General features: G+C 34.5%; 2 protein-coding genes across 2 annotated transcripts in view; one reads left to right on the top strand and one right to left on the bottom strand.

The window, feature by feature from the left end:
* The window catches only part of ADSS2 (adenylosuccinate synthase 2), a 39,550-nt gene extending 16,516 nt beyond the window's left edge, over positions 1-23,034 (top strand). Inside the window, 12 exon segments of the mRNA XM_070734050.1 lie at positions 4,053-4,155; positions 7,020-7,088; positions 7,909-7,959; positions 9,341-9,407; positions 12,287-12,394; positions 12,606-12,687; positions 14,384-14,510; positions 15,277-15,431; positions 16,652-16,776; positions 19,342-19,439; positions 19,889-20,038; positions 20,841-23,034. Of these exon segments, the coding sequence (XP_070590151.1) occupies positions 4,053-4,155; positions 7,020-7,088; positions 7,909-7,959; positions 9,341-9,407; positions 12,287-12,394; positions 12,606-12,687; positions 14,384-14,510; positions 15,277-15,431; positions 16,652-16,776; positions 19,342-19,439; positions 19,889-20,038; positions 20,841-20,893 (1,188 nt within the window). The 3' untranslated portion in view covers positions 20,894-23,034.
* Positions 23,035-24,601: 1,567 nt separating this feature from the next.
* The window catches only part of SPMIP3 (sperm microtubule inner protein 3), a 29,123-nt gene continuing 28,685 nt past the window's right edge, over positions 24,602-25,039 (bottom strand). The window contains exon 5 of the mRNA XM_070734051.1: positions 24,602-24,800. Within this exon, the coding sequence (XP_070590152.1) occupies positions 24,688-24,800 (113 nt within the window). The 3' untranslated portion in view covers positions 24,602-24,687. The remainder of the gene's footprint in view (positions 24,801-25,039) is intronic.

The raw sequence follows: 25,039 nt of genomic DNA, 5'->3' as shown, positions 1-25,039 counted from the left end.
ATTCTTACGTCTGAATAAAAAATGAGTGTGGTATCAGTTTCATTTGTTAAATGAAAAACAATGCTTCCCTGTATCTTGATACACCCATTTGTGAAATCTTAGCTCATAGTTGCAAACAACAGATAATGATAGATGCTAACAAGATTTGTGTGCAAGTGAAAATATGTTGATTTAAATAATTGAGAGTTCACAGACAGAAAATAATAAGGATAAGAAGACATGCAAATGCTGCCTCTCCCGCAAATGCTCAAATATATCAACATTTTAGCTGTGTAACACTCTGATTCTCTTTGCTGAGACTGTAAGTAGTCAAATGGAAAATTACTCAAATAGCATGGAATTAAAAGAATATGAAGCTTTTTTTTTAGTTTTTTCTGATTCATGAGAGATTCTGAGGCAATTATAACTTAGAGGAAACATATTATTTATTTAGTGTATGACATATCGTACATGGACTAGAAATATTCTAGTTAATGTGTAATTCAGAATTCTCATCTTTCAGCCTAATTTTTAATTTCTCATTTTTCAGTTTGCCACACCCGAAGAGGTTTCACAAAGCACATAACCCTAATGGACGATTATCTCATTTTAGATAATAGCAAATTAAATATTTTGTTTTGGATGAATGGAAGAAAAAATATAAAATGAATTAATGAGATTCTCAAAGTGTAGACAGATGCACAAGAGACTTTCTGAATTAACCGTACTTGTGATATTAAAGTATGTCAGAGATAATGTAATCTATTTTTATAAATATCACAGTAAACAATATTATATTGAAAAATTGCTTTAGAAATTTTTAATATACTGTCAAATATTTAATGCTAGCATAGTTATAAGCCTTCTTTCTTGGCTTTCTCAGTGGTTTTCAATGGCCATGCTGAAGTTGCTACTTACAAATACTCCTTGGTTTAGGATCATATTTGAGCCTTGAATTTTGGTTGTAAGTTGTTGTAATGGTTAAATGACACACCCAACATGAACACCTAGCTCAATGACTACAATCCCAGACCTCTCACTTGGGATTGTTATGCAGGTTAGGCAAAATTGCTGCCTACGAAGGGGGGCAAGCAGCTTTCTTCTATGGGCAGAAGGGAATTGCAATGTTGGGCTGGAGAAAAGAAGCTTGGATCTTTGAGATCTGAACTTTTTATTCATCCGAGTACTGGAGTTTTCATGCACAGAATGGCTGTGTGAGGGTCAATGAGGGGCAAAATCAATCTGACACGTAGTCCTTCCATTTTGAAAGACAACTGGTGGGAAAAGGCCATTCCAAGTGAAATTTTGGACTGGGGATTTGTTGCCTGCCTGGCTCTAAATGTCCCTTGCTGAAAGCACCTCATGCCAAACTCTGACCCTAATAGTAACAGGGCTGCTGGCCAGAGGAACTCCCATCTCACGTTGGGTGAAACCAATCTGGAGGCAGACGATCTTCTACTCCCAGACAAGATGCTGAAAACAGTTTGTCCCAAAATGGATACTGTTTTTCAGCTAGCCCCCCTTCTCTCCCACAGCCAGAAGAGGTCCTGACAGCAGATGGCAGTGGTTTGTACCCTTCCCTCATTGACATTCTTAATGGACACTACTGGCAGGGAAGATTTCAAATGTGATCCTATAATCACAGGGTGCTTGGAAATCCACTGTAGGTCTGAAAGCTTGCCAAGAGCCCAGATCTCACTTGCCTAACTGCAGGGGTGCTGCAGTGGCTGCAAACTTTAAGCATGGGTGGTAAGTCCCTTCTTTCAACGTCATCATAATTTCAAAACAGATGTTGAAGGAATGGTTGTTAAGCAAAGATTACCTGTACCAGCAATTCAGGAGTACATCTATACCATCATGATCAAGGAACCTTTCTTAGCTAGTATGCCCTGGCACCTCAGTGATTTGGAAGGGAATTTTTCACCCTTCTGCCCTGGGTTAGGAACCCAAAACTCTAGAAGGTAGGTTGTCCATTGTTTAGTAACCCTCATAGTCTGGAAATTATTTCTTATTTTCCTCTATATGGCTTTTACCCATTGGTTTTTTCTGCCCTCGGATGTTACCTAGAATAAATCCACACACTTTATTGCGAGAGCCATTCAAGAACAGAGAGTCTGCTAATGTGTTTTAAGGAATATCCTTTCTGGGTTCAGTTCCAAGTGGGGAAAAAGACTTTGGATATATGGTGACTGCTTGGAAAGGTGGTTTAATGGTGGACAGCAGGACCACATGGTTTGAGGTCCAGGGGAAAAGGGGGAACCACATGCCTTGAAAATGTTGAAGAAGAGAAGGGCTGAGATGCTGAGAGTGCCTGAGTTGTATACCCTCTGTTGGACCCCACCTTAAGACTTTCCTGTTCCTGTGTAAGAAATGTATCCCATTGGCTGTCAGACTCCCAGAGGGAGGGGTCTTAGCTAATTTCGTAGACTTTGTCTGTGTCCCAGGCTAGTTTGAGTGCTGGCTGATGAAATCTTACCAGGTGCCATATGGTGAGATGGGCAGAGGGCTAATCCCATCTTTGTTATGAAGTACAGTATAGGCTGCCCATTGACAAAGGTTGGGTGAAATGAATGAGCTGGACTCAGGTTTTGATGGTCCATTGACAAAGGTGGTGGCTACTAAGAGTGAATCTTTTTCTGCCTAAAACATGTTTCTCCATTTTTTCATGCAGGGAAATAATAAGATTCTGCCTTTTTAAATATCTTCTAAAACATTTCATGGGGTGGGGTGGGAGAGGTGCTAACTTCCTACACATGTCTCCCCTTAATTGCCTCTTTTGTAGTCTAAATATACCCCTTATTTATCATATGATATAGGACTTACATGAAGAACTTGAGGGGAGTGAGAATGCAGTTTTGCTATATTTTAGGTATTTCTTGGTAGATCTTTTTTATTATTAACTTTAATATCGTTTTGGAAAGCTTGTTGAAATGGAATGGAGGGGGGCAATGTTTTTACAGTTGTTTGGATCATATCCAGGAAACAGCGGGGACTGTTTTTTGACCCCTGCTGTCTCGCCACTTCTGTGAATATGAAACTATTTTATTTAGCTTTGAACTGTTACATGATTTTAGTATTTGTTGATCTTTAATTTTAATGTACATTGATATCTTTTGTTCTGTTTTTCTTAATTTTTTTAATAGTTTGTCTTGAGTCCTTACTAGAGCATTAAGGCAAGCTATAAATCAAGTAAGGTAGCTATAAAAATAACTATTGTACTCTTCAAAGTTTTTCTTTTCTTTTTTGGTTGTTGCTGTTATTGTGTGCGTGTATATATGTCTGTTTGTGTGTACTTATCTGAGCAGTAATATTATATTTGATGGCATACTTGCACAAATGGTGCATGGTCACTGCTGTAGTAATTTTATGTTTATAAAAAGTTGCTCTACTTTAATGCTGCATTAATTTGTTTATTTAGATGCTGCCCAGACAATAGATAAATATATTCAGTTTGACTCTTGGCAGCTCACAGTGCAAGATAATGTAAAAATACAATCTGCCTAAAACAGTAAACAGATGTGAATGACGACAATTGTTAATGAGCAACATGCTACATAGTGTTAAATAGCACCTGGTTGACAGCTGCTATAGAAATACCTAAACCAAATACAAAATAGATGCCCAACTTTGCTAAGCATTATATTCAATTCTGATTTCCATAGAGCACAAAATATAGACAGAGCCTTTTAGTTTTCTTTTAGATGTTTTTGATTTCTGGAGAAACTATCCATAAATTCTTAATCCAAATGCATCTTTTTGAAAATGTCAGTGCTTTAAAAATGAGATCTTTCATTAAAATAACACACTTCAGCCCTAAATGTATTTCAACGTATTGTCTCCGGTAATATTTTTTTTTCATTATTAATAAATATAAATGAAAAGACAGGTTGGGAAAAGCAGTCAAGTGAATATCAGTGCACTCAAGAATATTCATATTCAAATTTGTTTTGGTTACTAAGATATCTGTCTTCTAGCTGTAAAAAGGGACATTGAAAGAATTAAAATATATTTAGAATGCATATAATTTTATAATATTTGTTTTTAAATAAAGCTAACAATTTTATTTTTAACAGGGAGGCAATAATGCTGGGCATACTGTTGTTGTAGATTCTGTGGAATATGATTTTCATCTGTTACCTAGTGGTATCATCAATCCAAAAGTCACAGCATTTATTGGTAAGTGGTTTTTTTTACTACTGTATAAAAATACCATTTTTGTTAGACAAGATCTTGAAGGTTTCCTCAATGTTTTTGAAAAAAAATTGAGATACATTGTTCAGTAACTACAGCGGGGAAATACACAAGGACATATCTCACTTGCTGCAATATTTATGCAAATAAAGAAGGAAATACACATTTATAGACACCCCCCACATTAGTGGTATCTATGGAGATGATTTGTTTGCTTTTGTTTCCTCAGAGGACCACACTATTTTCTAATTCTGATGTGTAGCTTTATTTATGACTAGATGCAAAAAGTTAATACATCATTGCAAAAATGCCTGGAAACCTCTCAAGTTAAAACGGAGAAAAGAACAAAAAGTATCCATATTTTACTTGGGTACTGCTATTGTTTTTCATTCCACGTGTGATACTTAATGCTGTTCTGTCGGGCTCTCTGGTAGAATCCTCCCGAAAATTCACAGGTACAAATTTCAGAGACACACACGTTTGAAAATTCAAAACAATGTTCTTTATAATGAAAATTCACTTAAACCAAGCCCTGTGATACTTAGCTTGCAGCTGTGAGGCAATTCACAGTCCTTCTTTTTTCACAAAGTGACACACACTTTGCTCTGGTTTAGTTTCAAAGTGGGGAAAAGCACACAAAGCACACAAAAAGTCAAAGTCAGTAAAGCAGTCATGAAACACAATGATCAGATAATCCTCCACAATGGCCAAACCCACAGGCTGCTATTTATAGCAGCCTCACTAATTACCACAGCCCCACCCAACCACAGGTGGCCTCATTTTCTTTGATAATACTCTCAGTTGTTGTTGCCTATGCATCGCTCTCCTCATGCGTGCCTGTATCATTAACTCTTGTTCTGAATCCAAGGAGGAGCTAGATAGTAGATCTCCTTCTGAGCTGTCTGCCACACTCTCCTCCCCCCTGTCACTCATGTCTTCTTGGTCAGAGGAGCCTTCATCAGCAGATTCCACCGGGGGCAAAACAGGCCTGCAGCATGTGGATGTCTCCCCCACATCCACAGTCCTTGGGGCAGGAGCAGAGCCAGAGCTAACCACAACAAATGCTAGATTTGGGAGAAGGCTTTGTTAGATGAAACAATTTGTTTTACTATTATGCAGTACGTTGCAGAAGATAAGATTTTTTTTTCACCAAATGTGCTCTTATAGGAATGCTAAGCAAAAGGAATTGCATATCTCTTGCTGTGTGCCACAGGGTGATCCATTTTGACCTCAGAATTCAGGGTTGAATGAATTACCATCTGTCTTCCCTAGCAAATGTAACTGCAATGCATAGTGGGGAACAGGAATGGGTCCCCCCCCTCCTCTGAGTCATTCCTATTTCCATACATGAATATATATTTTCTATCTGTTTTGTACATGAAAAATCAAGTTTGAATTGGTTAAAGTGCACAAATAGCAGGTCGCCCATGTCTAAGTAAACTCCCCATGTCTGTTGGAACATTTACAAGTAAAAGTCACGATATGCAGTCATGCAAATCTGGCAGTAGGGCAGGCAGGAATCAAATGTATTCTTCAATTAAGCAAATTCATTCAATAACAGTTATAGAGGAACCCACCTTACATTTCTTTAGGTATCTTGGATTACATCTCACCTTAACCTCAACCATCACAATAGAAGTTGCAGTCTGGAAGATACAACTTTCAGGAATGCCTGCAAACATTATAGCTTCTCTTTTTCACATTTTTGAAACATAACAGTAGTTACACCAGAGAGGTAAAGAAAATTCCCATAATGACATCTATAAGAACCAATGCACCCATCTACACAAAGGGAAGATGGCACAAAGCAAAGAGCTGCATTATTAGTTTTATTTTGAGACAATGTATTTTGACTTTACATACTTTAGACATTGTTAGAAAATAAAATGCCAATTTGAAGGTTCTTGCTTGTCCAATATGAAGACAAAGTTACGTTGCTGCTTATAATTGTGAGGATGATAAAAACAGGTGGGAAATTCTGTATTTTACCCAGTGATTGCCACTGATCATACAATAAATGATATGCCCCTATGTGATGGCCATTTTGTGAGGCAGTCACAAAAATCTTAGATGAATCCTTCATTCCAGAAGTCATGTGTCTGTGTCTGTGTGTGTATTGGGGGGAGAGGGGGAAGTTAAGGCACATATTATACCATTGTGGGACACTATGGAATAGCATTACTGTGTTTACATGAAAATAATATTATTTACCCCCAACATGTGAGAAGGATATCTTACGTTCTCCAAAGAAATGGTAGATCCATTTCAATTTATCTGTTATTGGTTTTGGGGGGAAGAAAGAAGTTTTAAATTCAGGGGTGTTTTTTTTCTTTCAAAATTACTATTAATGTGGTAGTCTTAAGTGGTGACAACCTTAAAAATAGTATACATACCATTGAAGTAATTCCAGGTTAAATTGTAAGCTCTGATACAATTAGTTCATATTAACCAGCTATAATGTAAAAGTAAGATCTTCAAAATCTTCGGTCTGTATCCAGTGGCTGGTTTATGTTGCTTGAGACTGCTTACTCTTAGGTACATTGGCTCTGTATATCTGTGTTAATCTCTGTACAATGAATAACCACCCTGCCATGTCTTTATTATTTCAAAGGGTGCTTTAACTTTCTGCAGCTCTAGTGGAAGAGCAGTTGGGAGAGGGGGAGAGAAAGTACAATGACAGTGCTTTGCCTTACGTGATTAAAAAGTAGTTTCTTGCAAACCAAAAATCACCAATACATGATAAATGTATGATGTGTGTAATAGTATTTGCATTTTATCATACTTCAAACTCTGACCTTTGGAAGAGACTTCACATTATTTTGAACTTTCTTTTTAATGTTTTTCTCCAGGAAATGGTGTAGTAATTCACCTGCCAGGATTGTTTGAAGAAGCAGAAAAAAATGTTAAAAAAGGAAAAGGTGAGGATACCTTGGTAAGCTACTATTTGAAGCACAGTAGTTCTCATGGTCTTCTCACAATAGTATACTAGGACTGAGTGTTTGATAAGGTGCTGTTCTCATTCAGTTGCCTTATACTCAATTAGCAATTTGATAAACAATTCCTTTTGGCTTTTTAAAAAAGAAAATATTTGTTTCATGCAGCTAATATCTAGCAGTACAGTATTCCAAACTGGGAAATATGTTAATATGATGCTACAATAGATAATATCCTATAGCATGTTGCAAAAATAAAAATACTAGACATTTGAAAAATATAGAAATACACATGTGGAAGAACAGATGTATCTGAAACAATCTTCAAAAGCATCCCACAGTCCTGTTCTCTAACTAACTTTATCAGCTAGGAAGATTTTTTTCAGAACAATTTTGAAAGACATAGGATTCAAGGTTTAGAAGTTACATTGTGCCGCTATGAAAATGGCACGTTTTAGAATGGATAATTAAAAAAAATTAACACATCAATTGCAGTGGCAATATATAGTTTTCTTGGTAACAATATAGAAATGGTTTGCTTCTGTCTTTCTCTGGGATTTTTTCTTCTTTCTGCTGTAGCTTAAAAGCCTGGAATTCCCAAATGAACTTCCATCTAAGCACTAGTCCGGACTAATACTTCATAGTTTTTTAAAATCAGACCAGATGGTTAGATGGAATCCTATGCATGCTTGAGTGTAATAAAAGTGACTCAGGGGAACATACTCTTGCATAAATATGCATGGGGTTGCATTATTAAACACTGACAAATAACATTAATTAGTATTTCCTAAAATTCCTTCAAAAGGTTTAGAAGGCTGGGAAAAAAGGCTAATTATATCGGACAGAGCCCATATTGGTAAGTAATTGTATTAATTGCACTCACATCAATATATGTATTGATCAAATGATGATTGCTGGATGAACTACTTGTCAATTCTTAAAGTAATTGTTGCAATTCCAAATGCCATTTTTGGGGATCTGTAGTATCCTAGGACATTCAGAGAAAAATATGATTTAAGTTAATGCCTCAAGCCATTTTTTTCTGATTATACTTAATCACACTGAGATTTTGATTCTAAAATTATCTTAGTGTTGTAGAATCAAATGCTGGCTTTTTTTATCTTTTAAGATAACTTTTTCAACAGGGTCATTCTTCTCTCCAGTTAGTTTGGCAACTAAATTGGTTAACTGGGGAATACTACTGCTTAATCCAGGTTTATTTCTGCAGTCTTATTCTTAGCATCAGATTCACAGTAACAAGTGCTGACTGATTATATTTCTTAATCAAATCTTGACTCAAGCAAATATATTTTCATCAGATGGATTTTAAAATTAATTCTTTAGCACTTTCCATTCATGCAATCAATTGCAATGAGAACCTTTTCAGGGAGGAAAAAACTAGTAAAAAAACCTGATATTCTGGGAAATGTAGGCTTCCAAAAGTGTCATTTTCTTATCATGTATTGGGAGTACTATAATGAAAGAGGAAGAATTACCAGCTGGTATCCTAAACAGTTTCACTTCCAAGATCGTAGTTACTGATTATGATTATGGGCCATCGGGTTCTTTCAAACCTATAGATCACATAGATTTTCTCCATGACAGTTATTATTTCTGATAAGCTACACTAAAGATTTATTGCTTAACCATGTAAGGAATGAGCAGTCTGCCATCCGGAAAACTTCTTGTTCTGTTTCATGGCAACTCATCCACATCAGTTCATTAAATAGATTTTTAAAAGTTTTCCACTAGCACCAAAAGTTTTTTGTTTTTTGTTTACCAAGTAAATGGCTATGCAACAGTAATTTGGGTGTGGATTGTTAATTAAAGAGAAAAATTGGAATGGAGCAATCATTACAGCCCATGAAAGATTTTTTTATAACTTTAATTTCAAAGGGTTCTTTGTGTTATCGTATGTTTGTATATGAAATTGCATAGGAGAGCCTCATCAATTTAACTCTGAGACTGTTCACAATTGTCACATTATTAGATTCTGCTCGAGCAGGAGTTTAAAAAAATATTTGAAAATATATTTTTATTTGCAGCACTGTACAATATAGTTTACAATTCCAGTCTTGCCAAATTCAAAATGTATAGTTTATAAATAATTTTGTCTTCTGGTGTTTTCTGTTGGATCTTTTGAATATTTAGTTTTTAATGAAAATAAGGAACTCCAAAATTTAAATTTGTATAAATTTGTGTAGGTCCATTCATTTTGTACTCTTGAAATTCCTTAGTATTTGACTTCCACCAAGCTGCTGATGGCATTCAAGAACAACAAAGACAAGAGCAAGCAGGGAAAAAGTATGTTGTGCTTTGTCAAATATTTTACTCTTTTTAATGTCATGAAAGTCCCTTTTGTCAATTTTTCCAGAATATTTTAAGGACATTTTATAAGAAGACGATCCAGAAACTTTTTATTGGGTGTTTGAAATATCTAAAAATTCCTACTTTTTTTGGTAAATTGATGGGGCAGGCAGTTCAAAGGTTTAAAAAGTAAGATTTTTCAGCAACCCAAATTGTACAAGTAGAATACACAACATATGGTTTGTTCAGTAAACTTGGTTTTAAATTGTAAGCCCGGAGGCTTGCATAAAACTCAAGGAATATATTAGAAAAACACTGTTTTCCAGTGTAGAATATGATTGTAAAGACCAGTTAGGTATATAAATCTTGTTTTTGACCAGTAACAAACTTTTTGACCAGTATCTGAACTTTCAGAATCAGAATGCAACACGTTGTTGTAAACAGTGCATTCTAAGATTAAGGACACTGAACTAAACCTAATACATACAATCATGAAATATTGATCAGGATCAGGAAAAAAAGCTGTTATTAAATAAAATTGTTTGAGACTGCCAAAGTGTTGAAATGGCAGCATTAATCATTAATGATGTATTCAAGGAGGAAAGGGACAGCACTCTTCGTTTGCTTGTTATTTTATTTGTGTATGTTTCTATCTGTCATGCTAAAAACAAATGATCAAATTTGTAGAGCTATTTTTTCTGGATATGTTCCTTCCCATACAGTAGCAAAATACATTAAAAATATAATTTTAGTTTCATCCATGCAGTGCCAAATAATTTTTTCAAATATTTGATAAGTCCATTTTAAAAACACCATTGCCATCCTTTAAAGATGCAAAATAAAAATATGGAAAATTGCTTTTTATCACAATATAGGAAGAGGAGATTGAAATTGAAATTATTGTGATATATTTTTGTATGTACATTAAATTGTTGCATACAAAAATCCTATAACAACAGCTCTAGCTAGTTGTGTTTTAATATTTGCTATGTTTTAAAATATTGTTATTTGAATAGAAAGGTTTTTAGCTATTGATATCAAATAATGAACAAAATAAAACTCAATTGCGCCTACCAATTGGCAAATGTATTTTTATCATTTGATTCATATTAAGCTGTCAACGTATTATATTAGTATACTACATTATTATTTATTAATTACTAAGATTTTTATGTTGGAATAAGTGTTCTCTGATGTCACACTTAAAACTACAGAAACACAGAAAAAAGATTGATTTTGGGGATTGAGGTTTTCTTTCCTCTTCAATATCTGAAGTGTAGATCAACTTTGACTCAGTGGTCTAAACTAAAATATAGTAACTGCAAACGCAGAATATTTTATGCTTAATTTACATTAGCTTAGTGCTTTAAGCTTTTATTGAATATACAGATTACCGTAATTGAGTAATATAGAATTTTGATGCAGAGTATAGTGAACTCTCTACTTTTTATACACTGCTCAAAAAATAAAGGGAACATTTAAAAAACATAATATAACTTCAAGTAAATCAAACTGGGAAACCAAACTGTCCACTTAGGAAGCAGCACTGATTGACAGTCAACATCACATGCTGTTGTGCAAATGGAATAGTTGTGCAAATGAAATATTCAATGAGAATATTTCATTCATTCAGGTCTAGGATGTGCTATTTGAGTGTTCCCATTATTTTTTTGAGCAGTATATATAGCAGCTGAGCTCATACATTACATTAATTCAGTATGATTTGATTTGTTTGATTTAGGCTTAGAATCAGGGATGGGTTCTAAGTTATGTCACTGCTGGTTCACTTTTACCCATACTGTATGGCGGCGGTGCACGGACACAGCGCTGAATTTTTTTAAAAAAAATTCCCCAAAACAAGATGGTGATTCATGCTTAGTGCTGGAAACTTGGTTTCTGCGCATGCGCAGAAAAAAAAACCCGGAAAAAATTCCCCAAAAAAATTCCAAAAAAAAGATGTTAGTGTCCATGGACCGACACCGACAGAACTGATTGTATGATATCATTGTGACATCATTAGCGGGTTGCTACTGGTTTGGGCAAACCGGTCCGAACCCAACTGTACCTGGAATGATATGTGAATTCAGACATTGTGGCTTGAAAGACCTGACATTTATATTCAAAATGTTAGTTTATCCAAATTTTAGTTTAAAAAAAACCCCTTAGTTTAGTACAATATATAAACTGTTTCCTTTATTTGTGGTTAGAGGCCAAAAGCTGAATAGTTTGAGGGTCAGGTAAGAATATAGATAACAGATATAGATGTATGTCCTATATACTGTAGGACTTAGGGTAACAAAACTTACTTCCAACTGTGAAAGGAGACTTCTTGACCACTTTGAATGATAATATCTATATAATTTTAATTTGAGTGGCCTTAAAATTTAACAGTGTTGCAATTTTTTCACACATCCCATTATGTTAAAATAATATGTAGCATGCTAATGATCATACTATTAAAATTCAGTGAAAGCTATGTAAACTTTGTGTAAATTTTCAAGTAATGTAAAATAAATGTATATTTTTATGTTTATCATATTTAACAACAGAAATTTAGTATTTAAACTGGGTGTATATACCAACACACACTTGCATACACATACATACATTTAAATTATTTATATCAGTATTTGCAAAAATCTGCCACTGACAGTGGTTGTCTGCCTTTTATCCACTTACATGACTTCTGCCCTTTTTCAATCCTCCCCTTGGATGCTCACATTAGAGCAAGTTTAACTCATATGAGTGGCGAATAAAATCCATCAACATGAATTTTATTTTTAAAAAATATTAACAAGAAATCAGTTATCACATTTGAGAGTCAATCAGATTGTGTAGTATGTGTGTGTGTGTTTTTATTTTTTTGTGTTTTAAAGCTTGGGAACCACAAAAAAGGGAATTGGTCCAGTGTATTCTTCTAAAGCAGCTCGAAGTGGGCTCAGAATGTGTGATCTAGTTTCTGACTTCAATGAATTTTCAGAAAGGTAACGATTTCTCTAGTGTAATGTTACATTCTGTGTATATTTATTACTAGGGCCATCAGTTTTCTTATTTGTAGATTCTGATTTTCATACTCCTTGCTGGATTTCTCACTTATACTTTTCTCTCTTTTAACTTTCTAAAAGCAAAGTCTATATAAAAAATTTGTGTGGATGTTCTACACATAATAGAATATAAACTTTTTTTACTTTTTAGATTCAAAGTGCTGGCCAATCAATACAAGTCTGTTTACCCTACATTAGAGATTGACACTGAAGGAGAATTGAAAAGATTAAAGGTAAAAACACAGAAATGGCCTGTTAAACTGATGGCTTTTTCTTGTACATTTCCTCTAATGAAAGAGCTTTAAAGAAAACAGAAAGTTGCAACAGTAATAAATATCTGTATAAAGATTTCAGAGATTCTACCAAAAGATTGTCATTGTGTATTGCTGTGAAAAGGTATTTAGTAATTAAATTGTTTCATAGTAAATTCTTTGTTTCAGTCAAGTTTGTTTGAGGAAGTTATCTCTTAGAAGCTGATATTTTTTGTAAAAAATTGTGATTGGAATTTTAGGATCCATGTCTTATGGATGGATAGACATTTGTTTCATAATATCAGAATACTATACAATCCTTTCTAATATTAGAACTCAGAATCACCTAGTGGAGTTGATTGATAGAAAATTTGGTACAACAAAGTCTGTTTGCGTCTGTCATTTGTCCTTCTATAACTGTCTGGTTTAATACAGCAACCAAACAGGACAGGTACAGATTCCATTAATAATTAAGGTTGCAGAAAGAACAATTGCAACCAATCTGCCTGCCATAGAAGACTTATATATTGTGCAGGTCAAAGGAAGGCTGAGCATATATCTGGAAAACCCTCACATCTGGACATAAACTATTTGAACTCCTTCCCTCAGGATGGAGGTAGAGAGCATTGTATGCCAAAACAACTAGTTCCAGGGGCAGTTTTTTCTCATTGCTCTTCGGAACACCCTAATTCTCACAATGCTGTCTAATGTCTGTATATTAACTCATGTAGTGTGGTTGTAGTGTTATTTATTGTTCTTATTTGTTCTTTATTGCCCCCTTTTATTGGTTATTCTGTTATATTGCATGTACTTCTGTACCTGAGACAAATTCCTTGTGTATCTAATCACACGGCCAAACACAGTATTCAATTCAATTCAAGATAAACCTGAGTGGCCAGGAGGAGAAATCACCAGAATTGGAAGCATAAACTTTGACTAATAGCTACCTAACAGTAAACATCAGTTCTGAACCAGGAACCTGATCAAACTAGAACCCCATGAATGGCGCTTGAAAAGACAACCACTGCTAAAGAGAGATTATACCTTCCTTAGAATAAGATCATTATAATTTATTATGCTTTTCCACTAATAACAATGTGTATTAATGAAGATAACTGGGAAATGACAAAGTGCTAAATTCAAACAGAAAAGTAATAAGGCATTCCACTGTTCTTTAAGAAAGAGGAATGAATCCTTAGAGAATGTAATGTTTCAGGATGTGGTGGTGACCATTAATTTTAAAGATTACAGGTCATATTTATTAAAGGAATAATATCTCTAAGATGACACTGAAATCTGCGTTCAGATTTAGAAAAAAAGTACCCCAGAATATTATTTATTATGAGTCAGAGGGGAGGAAATAACTGATTGTCTTATTTGCTATTTTGTTGGTAGTAATTAGTTGGTAACTATTATTAGTTTGATCATATAGACTTTTTATTTGATCCCATGGGAATGTTCTTAATTTTTAGTACAAGAAAGAACATTCTTGTTTCCTTTAAATATTTTACTACTTAGTCACACTCATACATACCTATTTCTTTCATTGGTGGCATCATAACTGCAGGGCACTTAAACCAGCTTTCACCAAACTGGCACAATCCAGTACTCAGAATTTCAAAAGGATATCTTATTTGGGAAGACATTTAACTATTATTGTTATTATATATTTGCCTAGGACTATACTGAAAGAATCAAACCAATGGTGAAGGATGGGGTATATTTTATGCATGAAGCTTTGCATGGCTCTCCAAAGAAAATTTTAGTGGAAGGCGCAAATGCAACATTATTGGACATAGATTTTGGTAAGTATGAATAACAAAATGTGTTCACTTTTGAAAAGTGACTATTATGCAAATAACATAATAGTTATTTTTTTAAATTACTTTTCATGTCCTTAGGAGATGAGTGGTTTTATCCCACATAGGATAATATATTCCATTAAAGCTTGTATTACAACTTTAATGTGCCATAGAACTTTTAATTTATTTTGGTAGTGTTATAAATTCTAGGTAAGATAAATACTTTTGAAAAACCTATTTTTAACTAGAACATATTGAAAGTGATTGCTAACTCTGTGATTTTTTTCTATTCTATTATCTATTCTAATGATGATAGAGATGAAAATATGCTTTAATAAAATTGTATAGAATTTGGAATGTAAACTAGTTTTCCCCTTCAAATTTAAATTCAGAAATATACTTTAAAAATCCTACATTCCAAAAGCTGAGAAATAGATATACTTTTTTTTCTGATAGATACTATGGTGATATGATGGAACATAATTAAATATCTGTTGGATAGCACATATAGCACATTAGTTAAAGTTTTTACTAAAAAGCAGAAGTGTAAAAATATCCTTATGGTTAGCTGTAAATTTTGTATGGAATAAATAGGTGCTAAATAAAGCATGAATAAGAACTACCTCTATATATCTCAGTGGAAATGTTTTTTCTTATAAAAAAGCAGCAAAATTGTGAGTATGACACAATTTATATACTGTTCAAGAACTTTTGTTGTAATAATACAGATCGTACAATGTATGTACCCTTTATTAACCTGTGTTAATAGGCACTTATCCATTTGTGACTTCGTCAAACTGTACTGTGGGAGGTGTTTGCACTGGCTTAGGTATGCCACCTCAGAATGTGGGTGAAGTATATGGAGTTGCAAAAGCATATACGACTAGAGTTGGGATTGGTGCCTTTCCTACAGAACAAAACAATGTAAGTATAATGTTAAAAGAGATATACGTGGCCTCAAGTGTCATGCAGGCAATTTTACATAAAATTAAATAAAGATTTTAATAGCTATTTTTCCAATGGTAGAGATGTCTGTTGAGATTCTCAGTCATCTCTACAGGCCATGGTTGTCCCAAAGACAAAGACATGTCTCAATGTTGTTGAGGCCTCTTGGAGGTTTTATCTTTACCCTCAGGGTCACTTGAATCAGAATACAAAATGGAACTGCTTCTTGAGACTGCTGAAAAGACTTTGTGACCTATGTCTTTATGATTTTTGCCCCAATTAAAATGTCCCATCAGGACAAGATTAAATTTGAAAGACAAAGATCTCTCTTAGCATATAGACATTAAATGCCATTAATAGGTTTGTGAGAAAATTGCTTATTCTGCTAGTATTTTTAAATTGCCTGACAATAAAGGTTGCTTCTCTCTCTATATATACACATATATATTTTATTATTATTATTATTATTATTATTATTATTATTATTATTATTATTATTATTAATTAGATTTGTATGCCGCCCCTCTCCTAAGACCCGGGGTGGCTCACAACAACAAAAACAGTACAAATCCAATAATTAAAACAGTTTAAAACCCTTAATATAAAAAACCCCAATCATACATCTCATACAAACCATACATGAAACGGAAATGGCCCAGGGGAATCAATTTCTCCATGCCTGACGACATGTTTATGAAAGGCAAGGAGGGCGGGGGCAATCCTAATTTCCGGGGGGGAGTTGATTCCAGAGGGTCGGGGCCGCCACAGAGAAGGCTCTTTCCCTGGGTCCCACCAGACAACATTATTTCGTCGACGGGACCCGGAGAAGGCCAACTCTGTGGGACCTAACCGGTCACTGGGATTCGTACGGCAGAAGGCAGTCCCAAAGATATTCTGGTCCGATACCATGAAGGGCTTTATAGATGATGACCAACACTTTGAATTGTGACCGGAAACTGATCGGCAACCAATGCAAACTGCGGAGTGTTGGTGTAACATGGACATACCTGGAGAAGCCCATGATTGCTCTCGCAGCTGCATTCTGCATGATCTGAAGTTGTTTCATATATGTTAACTTGGGATAGAATGTAAAATGTACTTTATTTTGTTACAAATAAATTGGGTTTATAAGTTGATAAAATTCTTCAGAGATAGTAGTAATACTGTGTTGGGGTTTGTTTGTTTGTTTGTTTGTTTAGGAAATTGGGGAATTGTTACAGACACGAGGAAAAGAGTTTGGTGTGACCACAGGGAGGAAGAGAAGATGTGGCTGGCTTGATCTCGTATTGCTTAGATATGCTCATATGATTAATGGATTCACTGCGTGAGTAATGTGTACTGCTTTCATATGGCCTTATTGACTGGTATATATTACATGTTTTGTAAAATATTCCAAAGTAAAAGATGAAAATAATCATTCCTCCAAGTAACAAAATTGTTTTTTTAATGTCCTCATAGACATTCGTGATTTAAAAATGGATGTTATTGTAAGACTTTTGTATGTACACTAATTTTATATATTTCAGGTTGGGAATGTAATATAGGTAGTCCTCGACTTATGAACACAATTGAGCTCTGTTGCGAACTGAGACAGTTGCTAAGTGAATTTTGCCCCATTTTACAACATTTTTTTTTGCTGCTGCTGTTAAGTGAATCACTGTGTTGTTAATTTAGTAGCATATGTAGTAATTACATGTTATTGCGTACGTTATTATGTATGTAATATTTATGTACATTTTATGTAGACATTTAGTCAAGTGACTCTGGCTTTCCCATTGACTTTGCTTGTCAGGAGGTCACAAAGGGAGATTACATAGCCCTGAAACACTGCAACTAACATAAATCTGAGTCAGTTGCCAAGCATCTGAATTTTGATCACGTGATCACGGTTGTATCTGAAGAATGGTCATAAGTCAGTTTTTCCGTACCATTGTAACTTTTAAAGGTCACTAAATGAACTGTTGTATGCTATACAGTATTATTATTATTATTATTATTATTATTATTATTATTATTATTATTATTAATTGGATTTGTATGCCGCCCCTCTCCGCAGACTCGGGGCGGCTAACAACAGTAATAAAACAGTGTATAACGATAATCCAATACTAAAAACCCAGTATATAAAAACCAATCATACATACAGACATACCATGCATAAAATTTTAAAGGCCTAGGGGGAAAGTGTATCTCAGTTCCCCCATGCCTGGCGGCAGAGGTGGGTTTTAAGCAGCTTACGAAAGGCAAGGAGGGTGGGGGCAATTCTAATCTCTGGGGGGAGTTGGCTCCAGAGGGCCAGGGCCACCACAGAGAAGGCTCTTCCCCTGGGTCCCGCCAAGCAACATTGTTTGGTTGACGGGACCCGGAGAAGACCCACTCTGTGGACCTAACTGTTCGCTGGGATTCGTGCAGCAGAAGGCGGTCCCTGAGGTAATCTGGTCCGGTGCCATGAAAGGCGTTATAGGTCATAACCAACACTTTGAATTGTGACCGGAAACTGATCGGCAACCAATGCAGACTGCGGAGTGTTGGTGTAACATGGGCATATTTGGGAAAGCCCATGATTGCTCTCGCAGCTGCATTCTAACTAACAGTGGACTGTCTGTTTTAATTTAAATAGGGAATAGTTAGGTTTAGACAGGGCTTTGACAGATGGTTAATGATATTAGCAGCTTTTTAAAAAAAGTAGTTAATTATATCTATTTTCTACCACTGAATTTCTGTTCTGAGTTTAAGTTTACGTTTAAGAAAATGTGATTCACGTGAGTTGATAGAAATCAATATAGTTGAGAATATGTTGTGCATTAATTAAAGTTTTAGGGATGTTTTTTTTGGATTTCCCCCCCAATTGATTTACATTTTCCTTATTATATGGTGCCTAAAAATATTGTTCTAGAAGAATAGTAGTTTTTTTCTGAAAGTGGAGGGCACAGCACCAGAGTTAAGCAAGGGGACATATTGGTTGCATGTCAGCCTCATGGGGTAGATCAGACAGAAAACATGACTGAATGAGCCAATTCTTTACTGTAAGGTTGTACTAACAGAATCTTACAACTCAGAAATCTCTCCCCAACCAGCATCTCCTTCACAGCTCAAAAAACAGAGGGGGGGGGGGGGGGAGAGAGAGAAATATCTTCTGAGCGCCCTGTCCCGCCCACATTTCTACTGCAGGCTAAGCTGCCTTTTATCTGTCTGTTCCTTTTGTTTTATCTGGTTGCCCTTTGTTCCAAATCATTCCCACATACCATTGAGTTCTCTACTCAAACAGGTCTTGTTTGGTTAATATAATTATAGAAATTTTCAAAGGTGATACCCATCAGTAGTGGCGTCCTGTTCTGGAATCTCTTTCCTAGAAAGGGAAGTATTTCCTAGTTAAATAATAATACTTTTAATGCTTATAAGTCTTTTCATACAGTAATATTTTTTAAAGTGTCTTCATGCTGGTTTTAATTAAAATTTGTTACTGCAGTTATTCCATTTTTGCTCTTTAGAAATAATTATTGTGTTTTCAGCTTTTGTTTTTGGTTTAATTTTAGATTTTGCATCTTAAAATAGTGTGTATGCTGCCCTAGCAAAAAGAATTGCTTTTAAATGTACTGTATATTTTTGAAGAAAAGTAACAGCAGTAGCTGTGTGCGGATTGTAAATAAGAAACCTGCCACTTCTCAGTGGTAAAATTGGCAGCATAGAATATTGAACCACAATTACATCTGCAGGCAGCTAACCGGTATATCGGCTATATTGATTAACAGTGCAATTTATTTGATATAATTTGATAATCAGTCAAATATTGAGTAGATGCTATTTTAGGAAGGTAAATCTCAGTTTAAAATCCAAGAGTTTATATTTGCCTACAAATAATTAAAATTTGAACATTTCTTTTAAACAGACTCGCTCTTACCAAATTGGATATTTTGGATGTATTTCCTGAAATTAAAATTGGGATTGCCTACAGATTAGATAATAAAATCATACCTCATTTCCCAGGTAAGAAAATTTAAATGTACCAAATAAGTTCATTCCACAATGTTACTACCATTAAAAAGATATAGTTACTATTAGATGTACTCCATAGCTTCAGTAGGGTTTTTTGATACAATTCCATATATTTCCCCTATAAAGAAAATACAGTTCCTTGCATTAATTACTTGGGTAGAGAACTTTCCCCTCTTTAATAGATATAAGACTTCAGTTGTTTTTCATTCATTTTGTAAACTACCAAAGGAATGATTCAGTTACCATTTTAAGATGGACTTATATTTTACAATTCAGTGATTGGATAGCTAACTTTATCTTTATGAATCTTTTTCTGTGATCAAAACAATTGTTTTGGACCCTTAATAACTAATTATTTGGTTAGATCAGCTATAGAAATCCTGAGCACAATAATTGATTAGTCCTACGTTGTGGTAACAAATACTCTCTTTCCTTCTTAGCAAACCAAGAAGTCTTAAATAAAGTAGAGGTACAGTATGAGACTCTCCCGGGATGGAAGAAAGATATATCAAATGCAAGGACATTTGATGAATTGCCAGTAAATGCACAAAACTTTGTTCGATTTATAGAAATGGAGCTCGGAATTCCAGGTAAGTGCAACACAACTGCATGTTTGAAGGGATACTTTTGTACAACAGTTCATATTTTTGTTGTTAGCTACTTCTAGCAATCAAATCATCTTCTGTAAATCTTAGGTTTTTGAATAAGAAGCACTAAGTAAATCTTAGGTTTTTGAATAAAAAGCACTAAGAAATCAGAAATTATTTATTATTATTATTATTTATTGGATTTGTATGCCGCCCCTCTCTGTAGACTCGGAGAAATGGAACATATGATGTACTTTTCAAAAGGGAAATTGTTGTATTTAATAATAATTTAAATTGATTGAATGAAAAGAAGCTTTTGAATTTTGAGCAGTTAAAAATGATTGTCCTAATATCAGTTTTTCTAGTTATTTCCCCCCTGCATCAGTACTGCAGAATTCCTTGAAAAAAATAATGATCCTAATTAGTAACACAACAAGGATTAAGGAACGGGGCATCACACAATCCAGTAATCATGCCATTGACCAACTGAAAGTACTAATATAAATTATCTGTGAATAATAAATTAGTGTGACCAAATTACCAAAGGACTATTTAATATTGATTATATTTTTTAAAAGTGTGCCAATCTGCAAAAAGTTGTGTGCCAAAGTTGGTATCTGCTGTAGCTTGAGCCAGCAAATAAATCACAATAAAACTTGCTTTTCTGAATAACTTTCATGTGCTTCATGGAATGATAATTGAAATTTTAAGCAATAATGCTTTCTCCTATTGATTTGCATATACTTTAGTTCGTAAGAAAGACTTTCTTCCAAAATATGATGCAAAAATATTTTTGTTTCTATAGTTAAATGGATTGGAGTGGGGAGATCCAGGGAGTCGATGATCCAGCTCTTCTAAAGTATTGGATAATTTGAAGAAAGGAAAGCACACTCCACAAAGACTGCTTGTTCACATACATACCTACACAGACACACATGTCTTAACCCAATAAGCAATTATTTGGATGAGGAAATTGGAAACATCTTGTAAAACAACGATATAAAACAACTAGAGGTAGTCTGGGAAAAAACAGTTGTTGCTATAAAACATTGGCAGATCAGTATCATTTATCTTAGTTTGTCAAAAATTCTAATGGCAAGTACTGCCACCATTTGCCACTGATACTTTTTCTCCAGATGTATTCCCCAGGCCTTTTTTCTGTTTATGTTTCTGATTCTACTATACATCTGATTTTGGTGGTATTACTTCCTGAAATTTTGGATGCTTAAGATAATGCAGTTTTGCACAGAGTTTTACATCTTCATTTGTACTCTTAAAGCTGTTATACCTTGTATGGTTGCTGATGTATTGTGTGATTAAAGAGAGGGGTGATTTTATAATGATGACAAAACTTAATTTTTTGTTACAGTTTTTATTAAAAGAATAATGAACCATAGTGTAGATGGGGTGCTTAATATGTATACAGTACAACTTAATTTATAAATGATAAATATTGGAAGTGCTAATACCCTCGTATGGAGTCCATTTTTCTCCCTCTCCCCTTATTGATACTTTCACAATTCAGAGTTTCATCATTCAGTTCAATTCATCATTTCATTGGTCTATTGCCCACTCTATTCAATAACACCCATTCAGAGGATGACTGGAAAAAAGGATGACCTAAATATCACCCAATCAGCTTCTTAATACGGAGAATCCTCGTGGGTTAAGATGACTTTGTAAATAGGCATCGGAGATAATATTTATGTAAATTGACTTTTTAAAGAACTGAATTCATCATTAGCAGATATTCAAGACAATATATTCTGTAGTTTCTAGTTGTGCTTTGCTAAATACTTTTTTTTAGTGTATTGTATGTCTATACTGATCTAGCTTGTAGAAATCGAAGTAGCTTCAAGCCAATTATACTCTTTAATCTTAACACCATTCATGACCATTTCTTACTCAGTGGGCATTATTTTGTAAGATGAAGAATGTTGATTTTCCCTCTGTTTCTATGTAATTTTTCTGTATCTTTATTTCTGCAGTATTTTAGGAGGGGTGAACCACAGCTTCACGTAGGACGCAATAATTGAATATACATGTATATTTTTAACTGACATTTTATTAATAGGTTATATTTAATAGCTGTCTTACAGCATAGTATCTAAAAACAAGATGCTAACATCAGGGAATTTAACTTAAGTTTTCCAGTCCTGTTCATATTTGCAATGTATGCAATCATGCCATTTGAAGTACATTTTCATGATCGTTGTGAGTTCTGAAAAAAGTATCTTGGAGTGTGAACTCTTAAAAATAATGTATTAATTCCTTTTGATAAAATGTGAGGATGGAGGGGAAACAGCAGCTTTTAAGAAATTTCTATGAAAATACCACCTCACTTTCTGGGAAAGTTAGCAGTAAACTTTAGACCGATATAGTTGTTGCATGAAGAAACATGATAACGTTCTAACATACATAGAAAATCCTCACTGTAAAGTAACCATGATTCAACACTGTAATAGCTGTTATTTCTTTTTTACTTTAGAGAGGAGTGTTGTTTTTTTTGCACATGGATTTTTTTTTTAAAATAAAAGCAAATTTACAGTAAAAGGGGCACATCAAGATTATCAAAATAATCTCAGACTGTTAGATTAAGCTGTCTATGTCGGAAAAATTATATACTTCAGAGACTAGAAGTTTTGAAGATGTTCCAGACAAGATAAATGGAAACGCTGGTGCCACAATGCCTTTTTAGAAAATTGCTTGTTGTTAAATATGGCCTTGCGAAAATTGTAAGTCATCTGTTATTGACAAGATAAAGTATTTTAGAAAACCAAAGTTTCCCAAGTTTTCTTTGTATTATGTTATTCTTAGGATTTCTGACCCAAATAAGTGCTGGCCTTGATGCTTTTGCATGTAAATATTACAACAGTTTTCCAGCTGTCACATATGCCTTTTTCTTTAATGTTACCCTGAGTTGATTTGTGTCAAAGATTCATTTTCCTGATTGTTGAAACTTAAACTTAAAAAGTAAATAAATAAACCCTTCAGCCCTGGATTTAGATTGCTTTTTATAGAGCAGAATTGTACTTTACAGTAAAGTAAAGTAAAACTATCAAAGATTTGATAGTTTTGCTTTCAAAATTACCTCTACTTACATTTTGGAATATTGGCGGCTTGTATATCTGGTTTTCTTACTAGAGTAAGGCACCGGCCAGGTGACTTTTGGCTCACACAGAAGTTCTGAGAGGGTCTTTTCAGCTTCCGGGGGAGCTCCAGGGAGGCAGAGAGGGTATTTTAGCTCTCCTCAGGCTCTAGGGGAACCTCTGGAGCCTGGGGAGGGCGGAAACAGGCCCACTGGGCTCACTGAAAGTCAGGAAACAGACAATTTCAGTCTCCAGAGGGCCTCTAGGGGGGGCGGGGAAATTTTTACCCCTCCCATCAAATTATGTGTGTGGACACTCACAGATGTGTGGTAGCACGCACGCAGGCACTTTCATTACCTGAGGGGGAAACGGTTCGCCATTATTAATCTATAACAACTTTACTGATTACACATTAGTGTTTGTCCCAAGTTTTAGACTCTAACCAATTATGTTTGAGTACAAAAAAAAATTCATTTGCTTTGAAAGGAACTGAAGCTTCTTGGATGAGAAGTGAAATGTTTTCAAGGAATGCAACCAAGAAAGTCCAGTTCAAAGATGGCCATGATCCTCACATCCAACTGAAAAATGTACATTGAAAACCAGAGTGAAATAAGCACACATTCCAGAAAACATGCAAGGGGCATATCGCTTTCATTTCTCAATAAGATAAGTTGCCATGGAATTGCTTGCAAAGTGGTTTAAAGAATGGCACATTCTTGTACTGTTTTGTTATGTGAAGCATAGATATATTTTCTCAGTGTCTCTTTTTCTTTTTATAAGAATACAACTTTTCATTAAGTAGTTTGGCAAGTTGATTATATGTATCCTTAAATTACAGTGGTACTACAAAGAGAATGCATACAATGCACATAATTACAAATCTATAAAGCTGCCAATCTTTCTTGTTCATGTCTATTGTATGCTGGAACAGTTCTGTGATTAGAAAAAAATAAGACTGAACCAGGCACCCACCAAACAGGTATTATTTTCTTGATTATTTTGCAAAATTATTCTGTGTTCTTAAATGATTTCCCTTCAGTGTGCTATAAAATTTCTGAAAAAATAAAAATAAATGGTGCCAATAACATTTTTAAATGTTCAAAATGTGTGATGACTCCATCAAACTTTTTATTAAATTATCCAGGCAGATAGTTTAAAAAAACATTGTTGTAATAATTGTGTTGTGACTGTGTAATAGTGAGGGAAAATGTTCCTTGGAATGTTGAAATTTTATTTTTAATTTTGTGTCTATTTGAGATGAAATAGAACATTTTTTTCATAAAAAGCTTCCTATAGCAATGATTGCTATTTACTACAGTGAGAGGCTGCAATGCTGCTTCTTAATCCATTATTTTGCTGAAGTTCCATTGAACTGAAATATTTTTTATCTTTTCATTATTTACAATGGAATTTTTGAAGGGTTCTATAGTTGAATCTAACCATATTGTACAGCTTTTGCATAGGGTTAGTAGTCACCTTTTAGTACATTTGGATTAGAAGAAGTCTAATAGGATCCTTTCATATTGCTGCTTTAAAAAAGAGAAGAACTTCAGAAGTTAGCAGTTATCCAAAACCCATGAAAGAAGGTTTAATTCTCTCTTTCTTCATAGCAGATGTGCTTTTCCAAAGTGACAGTATTTCAGCTTCTGATTTGTGGCGATAGGTATCTGCACTACCTATAATTTTAAAAGAAAAAAAAATTTTTGCTCCTGAATTTAAAAAAGACAAAATTAAAATTTGACAAGACTTAGTAGCAATGTGTAACATTTCCATTATCTACATATCTGTACTAATATATAAGCAGACTTCAAATTCTCCAGATAAAATTCCCCTTAAATGTCTTGTCCCCTGTGTCTTTATTTTTTAATTCATGATTTGCTGTTACTTGCATTTTCTCACATGTCTGGGGTGTGGA

This window comes from Erythrolamprus reginae, chromosome 1 (assembly GCF_031021105.1).
Source record: "Erythrolamprus reginae isolate rEryReg1 chromosome 1, rEryReg1.hap1, whole genome shotgun sequence".
Taxonomy (NCBI): Eukaryota; Metazoa; Chordata; class Lepidosauria; order Squamata; family Dipsadidae; genus Erythrolamprus; species Erythrolamprus reginae.
Note: the sequence above shows the minus strand (reverse complement) of the source record. Positions and strands in the feature narration are given on the sequence as shown.